The 22,505-nt window shown below is 38.3% G+C and overlaps 1 protein-coding gene across 1 annotated transcript in view; it reads right to left on the bottom strand.

Annotated features, from left to right (window-relative positions):
• DNAH11 (dynein axonemal heavy chain 11) overlaps positions 1–22,505 on the bottom strand; it is a 315,727-nt gene that overhangs the window by 182,128 nt on the left and 111,094 nt on the right. The window contains 6 exon segments of the mRNA XM_057731719.1: positions 475–613; positions 5,246–5,362; positions 8,236–8,381; positions 8,499–8,655; positions 11,981–12,141; positions 13,993–14,124. Of these exon segments, the coding sequence (XP_057587702.1) occupies positions 475–613; positions 5,246–5,362; positions 8,236–8,381; positions 8,499–8,655; positions 11,981–12,141; positions 13,993–14,124 (852 nt within the window).

Below are 22,505 nucleotides of genomic sequence, written 5' to 3'. Positions count from 1 at the left end.
AGAGCAAAAATAAACGCAAACAAAAAAGTCAAGGCTAACTTCAAATAAAGAATTACCAACAAAATGAGAAAATCTTTAACATTTCTCAAGAGTTCTTCAGAAAATCAGTTTTCCATGGCTCTTATGAACACTCCTGCCATCTCTCCCTGGAAAATAATATTCCCACCAGGAAATGGAGGCATCATAAAATTTATATCTAATTATAGCACTGATAACGTTTAAAGAAAATCACATAGCCCGTTGATAAAAACTGTATTAAATACAAATAAAATCTTCAATTTAAAATGTCTTGTTTTTAATTTCAAAAACAAATGAAGAATTGTAAAATACAGATTTTCAAAATTTTATGGAAAATATGAAATTACTCCTAAATGTCTAACTGTAATTTGAGTAATAAATTACCAAGCATGCATATTTCAGAGGCTGTTTTAATGGGGTGTGAAAACCAAGAAAAAGTAACATAAGACACCTCACCTGCTTGGACAGGACCTCCTTGCAGAGCATGTACAACGTAATAAACTTGCGGGCTAATGAGCGCGTATCCACAAAACCTTCAGCAACTAATAGGATTTCACAGATTAGCTTGATGTCAGGGGCCACCATGGCACAGGGTCTACAAAGTAATTACAAAATTTAGTTTTAAAATGCGATAAGGTAATAAGTACAAATTGCTGAAACCAAGTGATTAATGTATACCGACATTCTAACCATTCTCAAGGAGGTCATAATTACCTCTGTCAGTAACAGCTAACAAGACCCTTCACTTCAACTAAAAAATGCCCAGGAGTTACTGGATACATAGAAAAAGATGGAAAATCTGAAAATGGCAGAAGCACAGGTGGGTGTAGGAGTTTAAGGGAAATCTGTGGGTATATTCAGTAAACTTCTACTGTAAGTTGTCACCGCCGAAAGATGAGTGATATTTTGTGCTGGAGGCCAGTCTTTAATCTGTGGCCAGTGCTGTGCTGATAAACAGTTAACAACTGGCTCTGCAAAAATAGTGTTGGCTAACTTCCATGAACTCAAGACTTCCACCATGGCTGATTTCCATCTACCAACACAGTATTACTAAATGTGGAGCTGGCACGAGATGTGAGGTTGCACATCACCATACAGACACGATAGACAGAAGTACCATAAGTATTAATAAAATAAACTAATTAGGAAGTTATGAGTTTGAATGTTTATCACCTTTGTCTTTAATAGATGTTATTTAATCAAAAGTTTATATAGTTTTTTATTCCTACCTGTGCTTCACAACCACCTCACAAAATTCATGAAAAGTTAACCATCAGCTCTTTCAAGCTTATACCAGCCATCTCCAACACTGCCTGTGGCCAGCTTGGTTGGACTTTTAAGATGAAAATTTATCAAAACATAACTTTCCAATTCCCTTTCTTTTGGAGGGGGACTTCCAATAAGTCCTCACAAGACAATTGCCATTAAAAGCAACATTTGAAAAAATTCCACTCCACTGAAGTCCAGTGCAAAAAAGGAGCCAGAGTAAATAAGCAAATAAGCCTCTTATTTTAGACTTTTTAAAGCATATATTCCAGTAATATTTATCCATCTGTTTTTTTGTAAATATTATTACAGTCTACTGCACGCATATCTAATTTTTCATCCTAAACATTCCCGAGTCTCTTAGGATCTATGTTATTGACTGCTTCTACCTAAAGTAGGCCCACATTTTTTCCCACAGTTTTTGAAGTAAACAGGGAGGGAAAAGCCTAGCAAATTTACTTAACTGGTTCTTACACTAATACTGACAGCTAATATTCAGTGAGTACTCGTCATACCATAAGGGATGCTAAAAGCTTTTCATGAACTTTCTCACTTAGTTCTCTGAACTCTGAGGTGGCTATTCTTCCTATCTGCACTTTACTGAGGTGCAGACTGAGGTTTTGAGCAGTACAAACACACGGCTGAGGCCACATGGTGGGTGTCATGCTACTCTCAAGGCTTAGGCATGCTGCCTCCACTCGTGAATACTACTTTCATCACTCAATTGTCCTTCAGACTTTGCTGAGACCAGTACTGGCCCCCATACACAAATGATGCTGCACTTAGTTAAACCAAATTTATGAAAACGTCACAAAATAATTCCAAATTTTAAGACCCAAATGAAAATATGTATTGATACAAGATGAACTGGGATACAAATGTAAAAATACTGCAGAGATGTACAATTTTCAAATGAAAATCTTCTGTAATCATTACATTCATTTCTAGGATAGTTATACTCTAGAATGTTTTTTCAAGGAAAATAGACATTATAAAATTGCTATGTTAGAGAGAAAGCTATTATATGAGGAAAGGAAGATGTTCACTAAAGGATGCTAGAATAATTGACTATTAGGGAAAAGAAACCTGTTTTAATATTCATTTCATGCTACTTACCAAATTAAGTCCTTAACAGACGAAGTACATTTTAAAAGTCATAATATAAAAATTAAAAGAAAAAACAAATGAAACATGCTTAAATATCTAGATGGATGGATAAGCAAATTTTAAGCTTAAAAGAATTGAAAGAAATCACACTAACAACTGCAGAGGTTCTTACATGATATGTGAAGTAGCGTATTACTTTGAAGGAAGACCAGGAACAAAGACACATATTATAAACACAAAAGAACTCTTCCAAAATAAAAGGGATAAGCCTCTAGCTCATCAAGGAAACAAACAGAGAGAAGATACAAGTTGCCCTTCTCAGACATGGATTTCAGGACATCACCAGAGATTATAAGAGAATATTATGAACAAATTAATGCCAATAAATTTGACAATTTAGATAATATGGAGAAATTCTTTAAATGATGCAAATCATCACAACTAATTCAAGAAAAAAATTTCTATCTATTAAAGAAATTGAATTGATCACTAAAAAGATTCCCACAAAGAAAAATCTAAGCCCAAACGGGTAAATGGCTTCACTGATTAATTCCATCAAATATTTAGGGGGTAAATAATGCCAATCCTACACAAACTCTGAAGAAAATGGAGAAGGGAACGTACGGTAAGTCATTCATGGGGTCAGCATTATCCTGATGCCAAAATCAGACGAAGCTATGACAAGAAAGGACACTACAGACCAGTGTCCCTCACGGCATCAATTTTAAAATCACCAAAAAAACAGTAGCATATTGAATCCAACAATACATAGAAAATAACATCCCCTGACCAAGTAGAGTTTATCCCAGGAATGCAACATTGAAAAACTGTTTACCATTTGAATAATCAATGAGTATAATTTAGCACATTAACAAAAAAAAGGGGGGATCCATATGAAAACTTAAAAAACAACTTCTAAAAGAAACATGGTTGAAAAATCTGGGGTGAGTTAAACATTTCTTGTTTTGTTTTAATTTTTGGCCGTGCTATGTGATATGTGGGATCTTAGTTCCCTGACCAGGGATCAAACCCATGCTCCCTGAAACGGAAGCATGAAGTCTTAACCACTGGACTGCCAGGGAAGTCCAAATCAAATGTTCTTAACTAGGATATTTTAAAAAACCATGAAATAAATTGATAAATTGTATTTCATTGCATTTTAAACTTCTATCTTTGATGGACACCATTATGAAAATGAAAAGGCAAGCCACAAATTGAGAGAAAAATATTTGCAACATGTGTATTTAACAAAGAAACATGTATGCAGAATACAGCACTTCTCAAAAGAGGGTATCGGAATGGCCAGTAAGTTACATGAAAAAATGTTCAACATTATTAACCACCGTGGAAATGCAAGTTAAACCCACGACATACCACTAGTTATCTATTCGATAGGCTAAAACTAAAAAGACTGACAATACCAAGTTTTGACAAGAATGTAGAGCTGCTGAAATTGTCATACATTGATGGTGAGGGTGTAAAATGGTACAACCATACTGGAAACCAGATTGACTACTTCTAATACAGTCAAACATACATCTGCCATGTGACTTAGCAATTCCATTCACAGATACCTACCCAAAAGAAAACATATTTTCACACAAAGACTGTACATGAATGTTCATAGCAGCTTTATTCATAATAGCCCCAAACTGGAAACAATGTCCATCAACTAGTGAATGGATAAACAAATTGTAATATGTCTCTCCAATAGAATGCTCATTAGCAATGAAAAGAAACGAACTACTGACACACTGGACCACTTGGATGAATCCCCAAACCATCATGTTCAAGGGAAGCAGACAACACAAACGAGTACATGCAACAGGCTTTCATTTACATGAACTCTAAAAAAGACAAATTTAACCTCGAGTTACAGAAAGGACATCAGTGATACAGGGGATTAACTTCAAAGAGGCACAAGAGAATGTCCGGGGTGTCGGAAGCATTCCATATCTTGATTGTGGTAGTGTTTTCACTAACTGGATACTTAAGTGGGTGGATTTTATTACACGAAATTATACCTGAACAAAGTTGATTTAAATCATGAGTTAAACAGAACAGGTCCAGATGCAACAGCACAAGTTCTCTGACAGACTGCTAATAAGCGTATAAACTGTCAGACTATGTTTGGAAAGCAGGTCATCAATAAAGATTTTATTCATTCCAAGTAATTCCACATGTAGGAATCTATTCTGGGTAATAATCTGAAATACAGGTAACACTTCATGTGAAGGGATGTTTACAGCCTGCTACTTTATTATCATAAAAAACTGAAAAGAAAAACTCAGCCCTCTATGTCAGACAATAGAGAATAGTTAAGAAAATTATGGGAGAGACCATTTTGGAGCTACAAAAAATGGTATTTCCAAAGACTTCTCAATAATATGACAAACTACTTATGTCAACATATTAAATGAGAACCAAATGAAAATCATGCCTAACCTAATATCTTAACCCCATAAAATAGGAATTATAAGGGACTAGATAAAAATACAACAATCTTTATTTCTGGGTGGTAAAGCTGTAATTTTTTTCTTTATTCATTTCTGTAGTTTCCAAATATTCTGTAATTTGTGAAAATTTTATAATAAAAATATCATTGCAAAAGAGCTAGTATTAAATGTTCAAATGTACCATGTAACTTTTAAGTAATGATTTTGGGTCTTGGCTTCATATTTCAAAAGAGTTAATTTATCACGGTGAACGTTCTCTCTATAAAGGGATCCCAAAGAAATGACGAGAGGTTTCCCACGGAAATTCTCAAGTAAAGACAAATCATTTAACAGTGCAAACCAGCAACGTTAGGTGGCATGAGCGCTCCAGGTGCTACCCCAGAAAGCATAACACTTGCCTGAAAAGAGCTTTGAGGTTTTCCGGTAATTCGGTTCGGCCAGCATATCCTGGGTTCATGGTAATAAATATTCCAACTGATGGCTTCAGTGTGATAGCTTCCCCAAGAAATACAAACCTACCAGAAGAAGAATGTTGATGGAATTAACTGTGTTCACTGAACATGAATGGACACTGACAAATGCAGACCACGGTAAAATGCAGATTATTATTAGGAAGCTGTTGATGCTGTGCAATTTTCTTTAAAATTCATAAGCATACATACTTTGAATATTTTGAAGCATGTTTATTAAAACTACACTCCCTTCCCCCAAAGGAATTACATGTATGGCAAGTATTCCTTTGTATATTTTAGCATGGCCGCAGTATGCTAGAACCTAAAAATGAGGACTTGACTACTTTAACAGGTAATGAAACGTGATGCCTTTTTTGCCTTCAACATGGGCTGCAATTTCTTGAAGGCGATGTGCTACAGAGGCAGAATGTCCACGCAAGGAGGAGAAAGGGACTCCTTGTCCAGTTGTTATTTTGTCTATTTGCTCACCCACCATCTCTCCTTCCCTCCCATCTATTCAACAAATATCTACTGACCACTATTGAGAGGTAGAAGAGTGTGGTGCTTATGACAGCTAGCTCTGGGGCCAGACTGACAGCATTCAGAGACCAGCTATATCACTGTATGCATATTCCACTCCTTCATCCAATTAAAAAAAAAGGGTGGGGGGAGGATAATAATATTACCCACCTTATTGGATTATATGAGGATTAAGAGATTATGTACATAAATGGCTAAGAGTACAGTGCCGAGAGCATGGTAAATACTACACAGATGTTAGCTATGACTATGGCTATTGTCATCACTTGAAGGTACTGGAGAAGCAGTGAAGGATTTTCAGAAAGCTTTGCAAGGGCCATTAGGCTGCTGATGGCCAGGGCAATGGAATAGTAAAGGGCTGTAGGAGCCAAATTGAAGGACATGTAAAAGGAAACTTTCAAATGGAGGTAAGCGAGACAAATAGAAGGCTGTCTCTTGTTGAGAGAGGGGAGAGATAAAGTGGTTAAGGAGCTGGGCCTCCATCACAGACCAGGGAGGGAAAAGAGACAGCCACAGTTTTTAGGACTATGAGTTTCCTAGATGCTGGACAATGAAGAGAAGGTGGATTGTGTATAGTCAAGGTAAGAATGGAGAAATCTTCATTCCCAGAGTATCAGGCTGGGGAAGGCAGAAGGGCCTGGCAGGTGGCTAGGGCAGCAGGGTAGCTGAGTGCTCTGCCATCACGCATAGGAGGGACAGCCACAAGTCAGAGGCATGGACCTCAAGGGGGCAGAGCCAGCAAGATGCTGGAAGGCCTTGTGGTTGAAGCACGGTCCCATCTCTTGAACCCCCGAGGGGAAAGAGAATGTAATAATACTCATGAAATCATGAAGGAGCCTAGCAGTTTGTACATGGGCTAGCACGACAATGAACAGGTACAACTCACATACACGCAGACACAGAGAGAGAGGAGGCTGTCGAGAAACATGGTTGGAAAGTTTCAGAAATCCTTGCATTGATCAGTTATCTCAATCTCTGTAAGAAAGGATGGCCTCAAGGGCATCTGGGTTACATCAAATAAGAAGATTTTGACTAAAATCTGAACCAAATATGTCTGGGGATCAAAGGGGAAGAACCTAACTTATGTAACATGCCATTAGATCAGGAGCAGGTAAGACAGCAGACATCTGGTCACAGGAAACTGGCTTCCCAGAGCCATGTGTTGTTGGAAGGATTGAGAATTTTTCTAGAAAGTAGAAATATATAGATGTATCTACAATAACTCGAAACTTCCATAATAGGGTCACAGTTCCAAGGGGCTGGATGACCTTTCCTTGATGGGAAACTGACATGTTCTATGAATAAGACAGCTGGCTGAGCAAAATACCCTAAAAAATGGAAGTCACTACATAGGCCAGATACATGAGATTGCACAGTATACAAAGAAAACCACAATTGGGTACTATAATACTGATTTCTCAAATGAAGCCATCAACCCTAAGCACCAGTCATGTTTTGTCTTTCAGAGTGTGGCATCAAGTTGGGAAGTGATTCAGTTCTGGATCTATTTGGAAAGGTTTTGGCCCAAATAACTGGAAGAACGTGAGGGTGTATTCTACTGGGACAGGACAACAAACACAGCAGGTGTTAGTGGAAAGACCAGGACTTCGACTTTGGATGTATTAAATGTGACAGGAGAATGAGACATCAAACGGAGTCTTGAAATGCCCCAAGACAATTGCTGACATTGTCTATGTAAGTCTAGATATCAGAGAAAGGAGGCCTAGGCAGCTGGTAGCCAGCACCATCAATATGGTATTGAAAGCCACGTGACTAAAGGAAATGACCAAGGGAACAAATAGAGAGAAAAAAAAAGGTCCAAAGATTGAGGCCTGTGACGTGCAACATTAATAGGTCAGGAAATAATAAAAAATAATAGCTAACACTGACATGGTGCTATATGTCAGGCACCTGCCCAAGTGCTCTGCATTTAATCCTCACAGTAATCCTCAAGGTGGATACTATACTTCTCCCCATTTTATAGACGAGAAGAAATCAGCAAAGGAGCAGCCGTGGGTGGGGGAAAACTGGGAGGACATGGGGTCCTGGAACCTATGTCAAGAAAGTGTGTCACACAGAAGGGAGGGACCAACTGTGTCAAATGCTGCCAGAAGTAAGATCAGGGCTGAGAATTGATAACTGGATTTAGTGTCCTGGAGGGTGTTTAAGCTTTAAGTGATTAAAGTAATACACCTTTTTTGTATTCAATACAAATACCACTGCTAAAACATGGGAAATTATTCAAAATAATTCTTCACAATTAACCAGTCTCTCTCATTTTATCCATTTCGTGGGACTGGGAGAGGCAGCTGGAGACTGTGAAGATGATGTTTCCTGCACTGCTCTAAGGTTCTCTTTCTACTTGTAACAACAGGAAGAAGCCACACGCCACTCACCTCTTCTTCCTGTTTCTGATGGCATCGTGTATCATTTTCACTTGTACTGCCACCACTGACAGAACTTCCACCGAAATTCGATTGAACTCATCAAAGCAGCCCCAAGCTCCTGTCTGCACCAGTCCCTTATAGATATTTCCTATGGACTTAATGATGGAGTGAGGTATTAAGAATTTAACAGAAAAGGGTTCCAAGCTATTAGTTTGAATTATTCCAGATCAGGAATAATAATGTTAGGATGTATCATTTTATAACTAACTTACTTTGTAGTCCATTTGCTCTGAACAGTTGAATACATAAACCATCATGCCAAGGGCACGGCCAAGATCTTTGGTGGTTTCTGTTTTCCCTGTACCAGCCGGGCCAGCTGGAGCCCCACTCATGGTGAGGTGAAGTGACTGAGTTAAAGTAATGTAACACCTTTAAGCAACAGAAAACACAAATATCATGATCTTCTATGAGATTCCTAGAAGACATGAGGGACAATCCAATATTTTGTAAAGAATAAGAAGTCATGGTCTAGAATGTGGTTGTAACACAAAATATTGACATGTCTCTGATTTGTTCATGGCAAGAGTCAGAATAATATCAAATTTAATTTTAGGTTGGCTGTTTCAAAATCATAGAGAAGAACATATTGCTTTATTTGTCTCATTTCCTAAGAGCTGTATATTTGAATAAAAATGACACAATTTGCAATGCTCTTGAATTTCCTGTATTTCTAGGTAAATATGCTATTAATATGGCAGACATCTCAAACTGTTGTTTATAAAAGAAAAATCGGTATCTCAGATGATGAATGAATTAAACACTAACTTCATTAAACTACTGTTTAATAAATGCCTTAAGAGAGCAGATATGTAAATATATATAAACACAGAGTATGCAAATAATACATATCTATTTCACTGTGCAAGGCAAATATAACAAAGAATTTGTTATATTCAAATATATTCGGGAATTCATTTTGAATGTGTTGTTACATGCGTTTAGATTATGATAATACTTATTTTTGCAGGAAAGATTCAGAGGTTCTTAGACTGAGGAAAATTATGCAAGGACAGAATTTAATACCTGTAAAAGAAGGAAAACTAATAAATGGCAAGGACCTAATGTGAGGTTTCTGCAGACTCATGAATTATTTTTTTTATTATTACAGACAGTGGACCTAGTGGGAAGACATACACACGGAAGACCCAGGACTCGTGGCTACTCTGCTATTCATCAGATAATCTTAAACTACATTTCTGACATCGACATGCCTCTGTTTTCTCCTCCATAAAATGAGGTTTATTGTAGGACTATATCAAGTAGGCCAACACAACCAGGTGCCCAAGTGGTGAAAGTGGTAGACTGCTAAGAAGGCCAAAGGTAAAAGCCTTAAAAAATTCAAAGTACTATGCATATAGAAACAATTACTTGTGGAAATGGAAAGTGTTTCTGTATTTTACAGCCATCACTTTTCAGAGCATCTTACAATGAATATGGAGTTGAAAGACGCCTGGACTAGAAATTACAGCACCTTTTACGGTGCAGACTATCCCGTATTCACCTTTTTCTTGTGGTCCCAAGTTTTGCTGGACATATGACCACCTATATGCTGCAGACTACATTTCCTCCTTGCCTTCCAGCCAGGAGCAGCCAAGTGACCAAGCTCCAACCAATGTGATATGTACCAAAATGAGTGTGCAAACCCTAGGATGCCTGCTTCAAGGTGTTTTCCACTTTTCCACTGGCTAAAACAAATGTGCAAGGCACATGTAGCATGTTGGGCACCCAAAAGCCTATACTGCTGGACCACCCTCCTTGGGAATGTCACACAACTGAGACCCCAACTGCCATGTTATTGAAGTCCTTATATTCTGGGTCTCTCTGTAACAGCAGCTTAATCTGCACCCCCAAACCAATCTACTTGTGATCTCAATTACAAGCTGGTTGACTTGGGTCTCTGAACCTGCCCACGTAGGGGAGAAGGAGACCTATCTGTCCTGCCTACCACACGAGGGGAACGTCGGCACTGAACAAGATACAATGAAAGTATCTGAAAGACATCACTGTGTTAAACAATTAGTAAACAATCCAAAGAATGAAATGGGAAAGAAATGTACATAGTGGGAACATCTTATACAGCCCTATTCACTCTACAAAAGGAACATTCATCTTCCTTTTAACTTCCAAAAAAACCACATAGTGATTTTTAAATTAAAAAGTTAATAAGCTACCAGTCCTCACATATTGATAAACTTTAGAATGCCTCTTCCCCTTTTCTCCTGTACCCTGTGCCTCTCTTCCTACCCCTATTCTCTATTTACATTGGCACATATACAGCAGACTCTAGGCATTTGCAGTTTTGACTATTCAAGTGATTTTGCCAAGCTGCAAATTCTAATCTCTCACACTGAAAGCAGTACATAAATTAACTAATTAACATAGTGAGCACTGACTTTTAGAGACAAGTTAAAGAGAACTAAATTAGAGAAACAATTACAGAAGCCTTATGATTTATCAATGATAAAATCACAATCAGATTAATATGTGCAAGAACGATCACAAAGCTAGTGAGGGAATTCCACCAAGCTCCTAGGACCACCACCTCCACCCAGCTCGACAGACATACTTGAAACTGTCTGCACTTTTATTCCCAGAAAAAATTATACGGCATGGTGATAACTGGAAAATTGGGAACACATGTATGATCTTGAGGTGTGATTTCTCCTTCATGAATGCCAAGGACTAAACATGCTTTCTCCCACCAAGTAATTCAGCAGAGGTTGGAAGATGAACAAAGAATCTCACGTTAGTGTGACATATCCTTACCTCTACAACATTCTGACCCTGTGTATCTATTAACTTGGAGTCAAGTGGCAATGAACTTTTAATTATAAGAATCCCTTGTTTCCTTGACATGCCTGAGCCACACTGGGCTCTGTGTCTATTCCTTGAACCGGCCAAGCTCCTTTCCATCTTAGAAAGGTCTTTGCCTGTAACTCTGTAGCTTTCTGGCCCAGGATGTTTGCATAGCTGGTTCCCTGTTATCACTTGGGTCTTGGCTCAAATGCCCTCTCACACAATCTGTAGCAGGCTCTCCTTTCAAGATACTTTCTAACATATCACCCGGTTTTATTTTTTGTCATAGCATATATTACCACCTAATACAACGTTGTTAATTTGTTTACCGTTCCTCTTCCTTTCCAGCCACTCACATGCCACACTCCCCTAGAAAGCATGCTCTGTGAGAGCAGGAACCCTGCCTGCTTGACACTGGGACAGTCCTCAGCACAGTGCTTCTGTTGAATCATTTCTGTTCTCCCTCTTTTCTTCCTTTCATTGCATGTAATCTTTCAAAAATGAATTTACCATAGGCAATTCCTGTTTTCACACTTCCAATACATGGATGCAGTGGGAGAGGTGGTTACAAATCCTGGTATCAGATAAATAACCAGAGAGAATGGACTCTGAGATCAAAGATGCTGCCTTGAGCCATATTAACTGCTCATGAGTTCATGATGTATATACCACACAGCATCTGTAATTCTGTTTTTCTAATTTACTTCTCTTTAAGGTGTCTCTAACACCAACATTTGCTGTGTCAGTCAGTGCATTTACATACTGCTTTCATACAGTTTCCCAATGTGTTCATCATTTTCCCTCAGTGCTTTATTTTCAGTCTCAGACATTGTTACCCATGCTGGGGGACTTCTTTTGGTTTGGTTTTTCCCATCTTACTCCAACTTATCAGTGATACCTGTCAGTTAGAGGAGTGATCACTAGTCGAGGGCTGTTTCCTAAATATTCATAGAAGTACTGGAACTGGGCATCACAGATATTAACCAGGCAATGTTTCTTGGTGTCCTCCCACCGGTGACGAAGTTGAGAGAGCCAAGCAAACGCTTGGGGAGTGACGACCTAAAAACATTACATGATCATCACACACAAGACACTGATAGTTGTAAAGCCACAAATGTAATCTATTAATGTAATCAATTTGATCAAGTCACATTTTACTCCTAAAATGTCTCACAAAAGGGAAATCTTTTGTATACTACCGCCAATTGTAATTGCATGTAGGTGGTTGAATACTTAATCAGAAATATGTGTGTAATAAAAGCCTTCACTTTTAAGAAGGCTATTACTGTAAAACAACATCAATTTGTTGAAGCAATGCTTTTCCCCTTTTTATGAATCACCCCAGGGGAGCTGATCACTTTCGTGACTTTATATTCATATCACTGAAATCAGATGGAAAAATACACTCTATATTAAAATAGCGCATAATCCATTACTTCTGCATGTCAGAGGTATAAACAAACTATACTTTCAACCAAGTCCATTCTAAAACTGTTCTGCTTTTAGTAGAGATTTCCACTTCATTTTTCATTAAACCAAACATTTTTTTTCATTGCTGTTCTTTCTTTTACTCAATTCTATCCATTCTTTTCCCAGTTTGAAAAAAATAATTCCAGTCTCTTTCAAAATCCAGTATAAGGCAAAGATTTCTTAGGAATCACTAGAAGTTACCAAAATCATTATTTACTCATTTGTCTGATGTCTACATAAGTCTCCACATTGCATATTTATGCATATTAAACCAGCAGGAATCAGACAGTATCTCTTTAAGTACAAAATAAAGAACGTATTTTAAATGAAAATTTACCCTGCTGCAAGCAACTCACCACTGATAAAACATAATAAAATATGCAAGGTCATGTTCAAAGAGTAATTATCAATGGCTCATCATCAAAATGAGAACACATGGTAAGTGCTATTTTGCAAGGATCAGTTTTGGATTAGCAATTAAACAACATTATTCACTAATGGTCCTGAACCTGGACCAAGAAGCATTTTTTTTTTGTTTGTATTTTTTTTTTTTAAGTTTATGCTTACATAAGGAAGCATTTGCTCGCACTTTGTGGAAAGAATTAAAATTCACTTTAATTTTAATAAATTGAGAAAGAACTAGAAAAGCAACAGAAAACATCTCACATTACAAGCATGCATTCAAATCGTGAAAGGAACTGCCACCCTCAAAAAACAAAAGAGATTTGGAAGAAGTAGGTGATGGACATGGTATGTCAATTTTGTTTGCTAGACAACTGTACTTCTGACATTTTAAATAGCAGTGTGTTTTGGGAAAAGGGTGAAAAATTCTCCTTCCACATTAAATACTGCCAGTATCTAAGAGATGTGGACTTTTTAAAAAGATAAGGAAAGAAGGTTAATAACACACTGAAAGGATCAGAAAATAACTTATTTAAAGAAAGTAATTTAGCTTTGAATGGAAAAGACAAGGGGTGGCCAACATTTCTCTTTCATCTTCAAAAGGAAAATAATCAAAGGCACACAGAGATGATTTAGGTGGCACACATCTCACTGCTATTGGTTGGATAAGCCACAGAGGGGGTTAGCACAGTCCAATGGATCGAGATAACTATGTGCAGGGAAGCCAGAAGACAGGGAAATGAACACATGACTTCTTGTGGCTCCTCCATCCTGACTTAATTTTTAGATAATCTGAATTACAAGCTCCTGGCATGGCCAAACCCTTTGGGATATCACTTGGGATAACTCTCGTGAGGATAATATATTTGCTAACCCAAATGAAAAACACCCAAAGTATGTACGATCAAACTTCTTAGAACTAATTAAAATACACAAACTTAAAAAAAAAAAAAAAGACTTTCTTAGAAGTACTCTTGACAATAAACACCACTTTTAGGAAACAGCAAAAAACACATGAAATTTCTACAAACAACTTGCCTTCTGAGAAATAAGTTTTGCCACCACATCTCTGGCATGGACATCTATGGTACAAATTGTCACGATCTTCTGCCTGTCTCCAGGTAGAAGTTCTCCCAGCAGAAGTGCAATCAGTGTATTCAACTGAGAAATCTAGAAGGAATTTATTTTTAAAGGAGGTAAGAGTTGCAAATACAGAATCTTACAGATCAATAGTCTTTACATTTATTTTACAAAACTACTTCAAATACATCATCCCAGATGGCTCTCAAACAGCCCTGGGGGTAGGAGTGGGAAGGAGGAATTTAATTAAATTAATTAATTTATATAGAATAAATAGTACTGCCCCTGCTCCCCTCCACCTTCCAAGCTGAGACTCAGAGAAGACAGGTCAAGCTGCAGGTAATGACAAAGACAGAGGTAGAAGCAAATTTCCTGGTTGCATTGAACTCACTCTTCGTGTAACCACGATCTGCTCTACAACTTTGCTGGAATAGAAATGACTGCAAAATTTTAAAAGATCAAACAGTTAACATCTGTCAAAGTATATTAAGAACTAAATACCATGTGCTTTTTTGTTTGGTTGGTTTTGGGTTTTGTGTGTTTTTGCATGAGATATAGGATGATTACTGAGAAAAGATTTAAAAGGTACAGCTGAAGACTCCCAGTTAATTCTTATTCATATCCCTATTTTTGTCTAAAGAAGAACTGTCCTCTCCACCAGTTTCTGAGAAAAATATTTTTCAAACTACTGGTCACTTTTCCTAGAATGGAAAGGAATGGAATGGAATGACATGGAATAGAGAGAAATAAAAATGCTGCATTACAGTAGTAACAGTATGTATCGTTGGGACTTTCCTGGTGGCACAATGGTTGAGAATCTGTCTGCCAATGCAGGGGACACGGGTTTGATCCCTGCTCCAGGAAGATGCCACGTGCAGCTGAGCAACTAAGCCCATGCACCACAACTACAGAGCCTGTGCTCTAAAGCCCATGAGCCACACCTATTGAGTCCATGTGCCACAACCACTCAAGCCCACGCACCTAGAGCCTGTGCTACACAAGAGAAGCCACCACAATGAGAAGCCCGCACACCACAATGAAGAGTAGCCCCCGCTCGTCACAACTAGAGAAAGCCCACACGCAGCAATGAAGACTCAACACAGCCAATAAATAAATAAATTTATATATTAAAAAAGAATATGTATTGTTTTGTGAAAGTTTATTTCAGTTTCAAACTTGAGTGTATACGTATGTATGTAAACTTGATCTGATAAACTATTTCTTGCTGTTAATTGTGGTCAGAAAGGTTTGAAGGATACTCTCTTAGGTGGTCATATTGTTAGCATGCTTATTTCATAAAGCATTCCTATCTCACTCAAAGCTTATTAACAACAAAATTCTGCCTTATTCCTGGGTAGCATATTGTAAAACAATACTCTCCCCTTTCCTTTTTAGCTCTGCAAAGGATAGTCAATTACAAACTGTTAGATTCTGAAAGAATTAGTTGCAAGTGAATATATCATATCACCCAGGGCTCTCAAACCTTTGTATCTACTGTCAAAAACATAGTCCCTATAGTACTATTACCACATTCCAGAAAACACCAAACAATTCACACTCCCCCGAGACTGCTGTGCAGCTGCACTGGAGAAGGTTCTATGGCTACAGTAAGCGTAGAAAAGGCAGGCAGCAGAACATGCTAAATTCACATTAAATCAGGCTGTACAACGTGCCAGGCACTAACTAAGGTTACTGTGTGTATCCTCTCATGCAATCTTCACAACCGTCTATTATTCTCATTTTGCAGATAAGAAAACTGAGTCACAGGCATATTATCCACACTTGCTAAACAGGGCAGGGGGAATTCAAATCCACAGTCTGACTTCAGAGCCTGAGTTCTTACTGATTACATCACATAAATTCCCTGTACCAGCCTCCACAAGACCAACAGACCCACCACTTTCAAATTGGAGAAATGGTGGTTATGCAAAAAGCATTTCAGAGACACTTAAAATCAAACACAGTGAATAACTGGTTCAAAGGAATAAAAAAATACATTCAGCATATATAACAGCCTTATAGGTATTGTTATATATTCTACTTTTAATATCCTACACCTATAAAATATAGTTACATGGTAACAAAAGCAGAGGCAATTATTATTTCATGTATTCCATGTTCGGTGTTCATCATGATTTTAGATTCCATGAGGGCAAGGCCTGTGTCTGTCCAGTCGAGTGCTTTGTCCCTAGAGCCACTAGGGAGCTAGCTGTTGAAAAGTAAGTGCCCGATGCATGTTTGCTGAGTAGATGAGTGAATGAACAGTAATAGTCTACACACATGTAAGTTCTCAACAAAATGTATACACATATTAGTTAGAAAAAAGGTACCTTGGCATTGGATATTTTCTCATCTCAATATATCCAGCCTTTAGAGTCTCAAATCTCATACCAGTACCAGAACTTGGTTAGAAAGAGTTGGTTATATCAACAGAAATAATATTTCATGTCTCTTAAGAACATTTATACTTTCAAGTGCTTTCACAAGCACTGTCCTGCCTGAGCCTCCCCATGACTTCATTATTGATTCCTTTTTCACAAAAGTTCATTCAAGTGACAGATGATAAAAAATACAGCTCGTCAACATTATCTGGACAGCAACATACGTTTGGGACCTTATGTTGTCTCTCAAGATTAAACTTGCCCAGTGATGCTCTTTTGTACATAATAAACTTCTGTACCCCTCCCCAAAACAGTAGTTATAAAATGTCTATCATTTGGACAGCAGCATCAGGTCGCAATTACTATATAATTACTATATAGTCATACTGTTTAACTGCATACAAGTTTATGGTCTGTGACATACATAAAACATTTCTCGGCAGCTTTTACGAAATACATACTTTATCATGTAATCAGCAATTATTCTTGCTCTTGATCAAAGAAAGGTCACATGTTTTTCTACTGGATCAAGGATGCCTGCCTCAAATCAAAAACAGCCCTCTGAAACTCAAGTAGCTGTTTTCCTGGTACACCTTGGTTTAGCTGGAGCATATGTACAGTGTATCTTGAACCAGAAAGAAGCCTACCTTTACTTACAGTCCAAACTCCTATCCATGAGCACAAAGCCTGCCATGATCTCCTATCGCTCTTTTCCCATCTGACATCACTCCAACCACCGTGGTCTTCTCTTCTTCTTTCCACCATGGCTGCTTCAAGGCCACAGAGACTGTTTCACCTGCCTGGAGTCATCTTCCCTCTGATCTTTGTAGAGCTGGCTTCCTCTCATTATTCAAGTCTTAGTTGAAATTTACCTCCTCAGATCAGCCTTCCTTGGCCAGTCTATTATGCCCTATTCAATTATTCTACATGTTCCTAATTATTCTCCATGTTTCTTCATGGTACTTACTAGCATCTTGTCATTCACTTATTTATTTCCTTGTTCACTGTTTGTCTCCTTCAATTGACTGTAAGCTCTCAAGGAACAAGGTCTTTATCTGTCTTCTCTAGCATTACATTCCCACATACAGCATAGTGGCCTGCACAAAGCTTGTGCTCAGGAAATACTCGTATGAAAAAATGAAGGAAGAAATTAATGACAGCAATAATACACACCAGAACAACATTTTGTTCTCTCATGCCCTCATTCACACAACAAGACTGATGTGGTTACTGTTGCCAGAGCTTACAGGGCAACAAGGAATGCAGATAAATAATTATAATTGTTTTGCTAGAGCAGGTACAAAGTACTAAGACAGCACACAAAAACAGGACCTTGCTTAATCAAGGGTTTAGAAAGACATTTTAGAGGAAAGCGTGTTTATGCTGAGACCTAAAGAATGAGCATGGTTTAGGTTGTAGAGAATTTAGGGGTTTCCGACCCAGAGAGGCAGTGTTTAAGCCACAGGAAGCAGCTCAGGATACGGCAGGTGGCCCTAGGAGGGAACTGAAATAAGTCTGGGATCGTGAGAGGGAGAGGCAGATCAAGAGTGGAAGGATGCTGGAGAAGGAAGCAGAGGCCCAAACGTGCAGGGCTGGGCCAGTCTATTGAGGGTCTGAACTTCAATCCAAGGGCAAGAAGACACTGGTGAAAGGTTTAGGGAGGTGGAGTGATAATTAATTTGTGTTTTTAAAAGACTTCTCTGCCTCTAGTATGATTAATTAATTGGAGGGAAACAGGACTGGAGAAAAAAGACCAGAGAAGATGATGCTACAGTCATCAGGTGAGAAGAGAGTGGCTGGGACTAGGTTATTAACAAAGTGAAGAAAACAGTAAGAATAAATACATTTAGGGCAACTGAAGAGACTTGGCAGTTGACTGGCTCTCAGGTGAAAGAGGAGTCAGATGGGCTGCTAGTTTGAGCAACTGATGAAGAGTGTTGTTTTTTTTTAATGAACTTGGGAGAACTGAAGAAGCGGGTTTGAGAAGAGTAAATGTACTTTGAATATTATAGGCCGGGTGTGCCTGTCAAACTTCCAATGGACAAGTCCGACATGCCTCTGACTCCGCTTCAAGAAAAAGCTCTGAGCTGGAGGTCAGTCATCAGCACATTACAACAGAAACTCAGCAGCCATAGAAGTAGATGAGATTGGCCAGGGATAAGTGGTGTCGTGAAAAGAAACAGGGATCTACCTTAGAGCCACAAGGAACAGAAACAAGGCGCAGAAGGAGGAAGAGAATCAAGGAAAGAAAACTGAAGAATAAGCCAAGAAGTAGGCGGGAAAGTAGAATTCAAATAAAGATGAATATAAGGGAAGAGAGGATTTGAAAAGGAAGAAGTATTTCTAACATTAAAAAAAAAAATAGAAACACTCAGTGAAGTGGTTAGGGTCTTGGAGAGAGATGACTACAAGAGGGAATGAGTAAGTACAGATATTTAGTTCAAAAAGCTTGGTTATAATAAAAGTCATAAATTTTATATTATTTATAATAATATAAATAGAGTGGGAAACAGAAGGAGGTGTGACATCAAGGAATACTTTTTGGTGGTTGTATTGTTTTCAAGCAACGAGAGACACTCAGTAATGTTTAATTGCCAAACGTGAGAATTTGAAGACACAGTAGAGAAGAAAGTCAGGGAGATCCTGCAAAGAGACCCAGAGTGCAGAGGGAGACATGGCTCTAGACAGTCAGAGGCCATCCTTCCATTATAACAAGAGGATGGTGCAGAGGGCAGAACATCAGCCCCATTGCGATTGATCTAGCTCCTCTCTGACGGCATCGGCAGATGGTAAGAACTAACATTTATTGAGCACTTACTCGTTAACATATCTAACAAGCATTATTATATATGTGTGCATGTGCATGTGTGTGTAAAATATCTATCTGTGTATGTATGTATACACACATTTCTAATTCAATCATCACAACAACCCTATGGGGAAGGTACTGTTATTATTCTCATTGTATATATGAGAATACGAGGTAATTTGCCCAAGATCACACAGTTATAAATGGTGGAGCCAGGATTTAGTACGTGATTCTAGGATTTTATTGTATATTTTATTTACCCAAAACTTTCCCGTGTAGGTAACATATTCATTAACAGAACACCTTGGCCAGACAAGAGTTGACCTCTAATGATTCTGGTGGATGGAAAGAGGTAACTAGGCATCCCCCACCTATAAATTCTCGTATTTAGATAAACATGGAAACAATTCCCAAGAAGGAGACATGAATCTTGATCACTGACGTTTATATGTTACACATGTCTAAGGCACCACGGTGTTCTTCCAAAGAGGGCCAGCTTGCTTGGTGGGACGATGGTGAGCTCCCCATGAAGGAAGCTGTCAGGCATAGACAGTAACATACTCAAGGTCAGAGAGAAGGGCTGGTTCCCGATACATGATGGTGGCTGATTCTCAATTTTGTCCTCATGCAGCTCCTGGGGCACTATGGCATAAAAAGGCTATGTCTGTGAACTTAAAGAGCCATGTCCCTAAAGACAATAGATTTAAATAAGGCAACACAGGAAGAACATTTTCCTTGCAGCAGCAGCAGCACTGCGATTTTACCAGGATCAAGGCATGGCGGATTTCCCAACTTAGGTACACCCAAGCCACAGTAACAAAGAAGCTGGAAGGGCCCCTGTGTAGAAATGTTAAGATCTGGAGCTTGCAGTCCTCAGCTCAGCGAACTGAACATTACAACGTTAACTACTACAGCACTTTGGGAGTCAGCTACCAGAACCCTCAACCTGTTTCCAGCTGGACGTGCACGTAAGTAACGCTCTCTGAGTCTCTTAAAAACAGCAACGAGGATCTTGAATCCTGAAACCCACCAATGTTTCAACTGCAGCAATATCAGAAACAATTAATTTTCATTTCAGCTACAAAGAAAATTGCCAAAGAGACCAGGTCCCACACTCTCTGACATTATAGGGTCACGGGTTGTGGAATCTCAGTTTATCACCTTCCTTTGCACTGTTCATTTCCTACTTCTCCTTCAGTCATATCGTGAAAACCAGCACAATATTGAGCAATGAATGTCAGAGACAGTGAGCATGATTACCCCATTCCTGACACTGACGGAAAAGATGCTCATGTTTCACCATTAAGTATGATCTTCTCTGTAGGTTTCTGGTAGATCATCTTCATCAAATTATCAAATTTCTTTCAGATGCTTATATGGAAAAAGGAAAAGGTGTAAAAATTGATCATCTAAGCTCCCAGCTTAAGAAACTTGAAAAAGAGGAGCAAATTAAACTCAAAGTAAGTAGATGAAAGGAAGTAATCAAGACAAAGCAGAAATCAGTGAAATACAAAACAAACAATAGAGAAAATCAGCAAAGTCAAAGATTAGTTGTCTTGAAGACAAATAAAATTGATAAACACATAGAAAGTCTGATTACAAATTAATGAAGGGAAACACAGATCAGCAACACCAGGAATGAAAGGGGGTCACAATGCCAGATCCTCCAGGTGTGCTAAGGACAACATCGACATAGGAAGACCAACTCACATCAAGCCGTTTGAAAACGCAGATCAGGGGTGCATGACCCTTCCCCGTAAAGGGCCAGACAGTAAATGTTTTAGGCTTTGAGGGCTACATGGTCTCTAGTGCAATGACACCACTTAGCCAGTTAAGCCTGAAAATGGCCAAACACATAGGCACTGGGTCAGATGTGACCAGACGGCTATAATTTGCCAAATCTGGACTTAGAAAAAAATAAACAACAAAAAAAACAAAGCTGCACAACAGCATGTACATAAAAGAAATCAATTTTTTAATTTATTAAAAACAAACAAACCTCCAGGCTCAGATAGCATCACCAATGATTTCTATCATAAACTATTTCACAAAATACACGATAATGCAATACTTTCCAATTCCTTTTAAGGAACATAATCCTCACCCCCAAACTGGCAAAGATATTATAATAAAAGAAAATTACAGATAAATGTCCCTTATGAATATAAATGTAGAATTTCTGGACAAAATATTAGTAAATAGAATCCAGCAAAATATATATACATCTATGAATGGTAATATATCATAAACAACTGGAGTTTATTTCAGGAATGCAAAGTTGGCTCAGCATTCAAAAATTCACCTTAGTAACAGGATAAAAGAGACAAACCACAAGAGTATTTCAGCAGATTTGAAAAAGTTCAACACCTCTTCAAGATAAAAATGCTCAGTATGTAGTAATGGAAGGGATTTCCCTCTATTTTAGAAAGGTCATCTACAAAAATCTAGAACTACTATCACACTTAATGGTATAACATTGTTCTTCCCTAAGACTGGGAAGAGGCCAGGATGTCTTTTCTCATTACTTCTATTCAACATTGTACTGCAGGTCACAGCCAATTAAATAATTCAAGAAAAGGAAATAAAGGGCAAAAAAGAACGGAAGACCAGAAGTAAAACTGTCGTTACTTACAGATGGTATATTCATGCACATAAAAAGTCTATGAAACTATATATTGAAAAAAACAAAACAAAACCCTACTAAACTAGTAAGCAAATTTGGCAAAGTCTCAAGACACAAGGTGAATATTAAAACATCAATATATTTCTATATACCAGCCAAAAACATTAGAAAATAAAGTTTAAAAATTAATTAGTATAGGGCTTCCCTGGTGGCATCGTGATTAAGAATCTGCCTGCGAATGCAGGGGACACAGGTTTAATCCCTGGGCCAGGAAAATCCCACATACTGTGGAGGAACTAAGCCCGTGTGCCACAATTACTGAGCCTGTGCTCTAGAGCCCACGAGCCACAACTATTGAGCCCATGTGCCACAACTACTAAAGCCTGCGCACCTAGAGCCCATGCTCTGCAACAAGAGAACCTGCTACAATGAGAGACTCCGGCACCACAATGAAAAGTAGCCCCCGCTCACCACAACTAGAGAAAGCCCATGCGCAGCAACAAAGACCCAATGCAGCCAATAAATAAGTAAATAAATAAAATTAATTAACATAAGTTTACAGTATCAAAACATATCAGCTATCTAAAAATAAGTCTAGCAAGAAATGTATAAGACCACTGCACTGAAAACTACAGAAAACATTGCTCAGAAAAATTAA

Source organism: Hippopotamus amphibius, chromosome 4 (genome assembly GCF_030028045.1).
Source record: "Hippopotamus amphibius kiboko isolate mHipAmp2 chromosome 4, mHipAmp2.hap2, whole genome shotgun sequence".
NCBI classification, from domain to species: Eukaryota; Metazoa; Chordata; class Mammalia; order Artiodactyla; family Hippopotamidae; genus Hippopotamus; species Hippopotamus amphibius.
The sequence above is the reverse complement of the archived record's forward strand: the minus strand, read 5'-3'. Positions and strand labels throughout refer to the sequence as shown.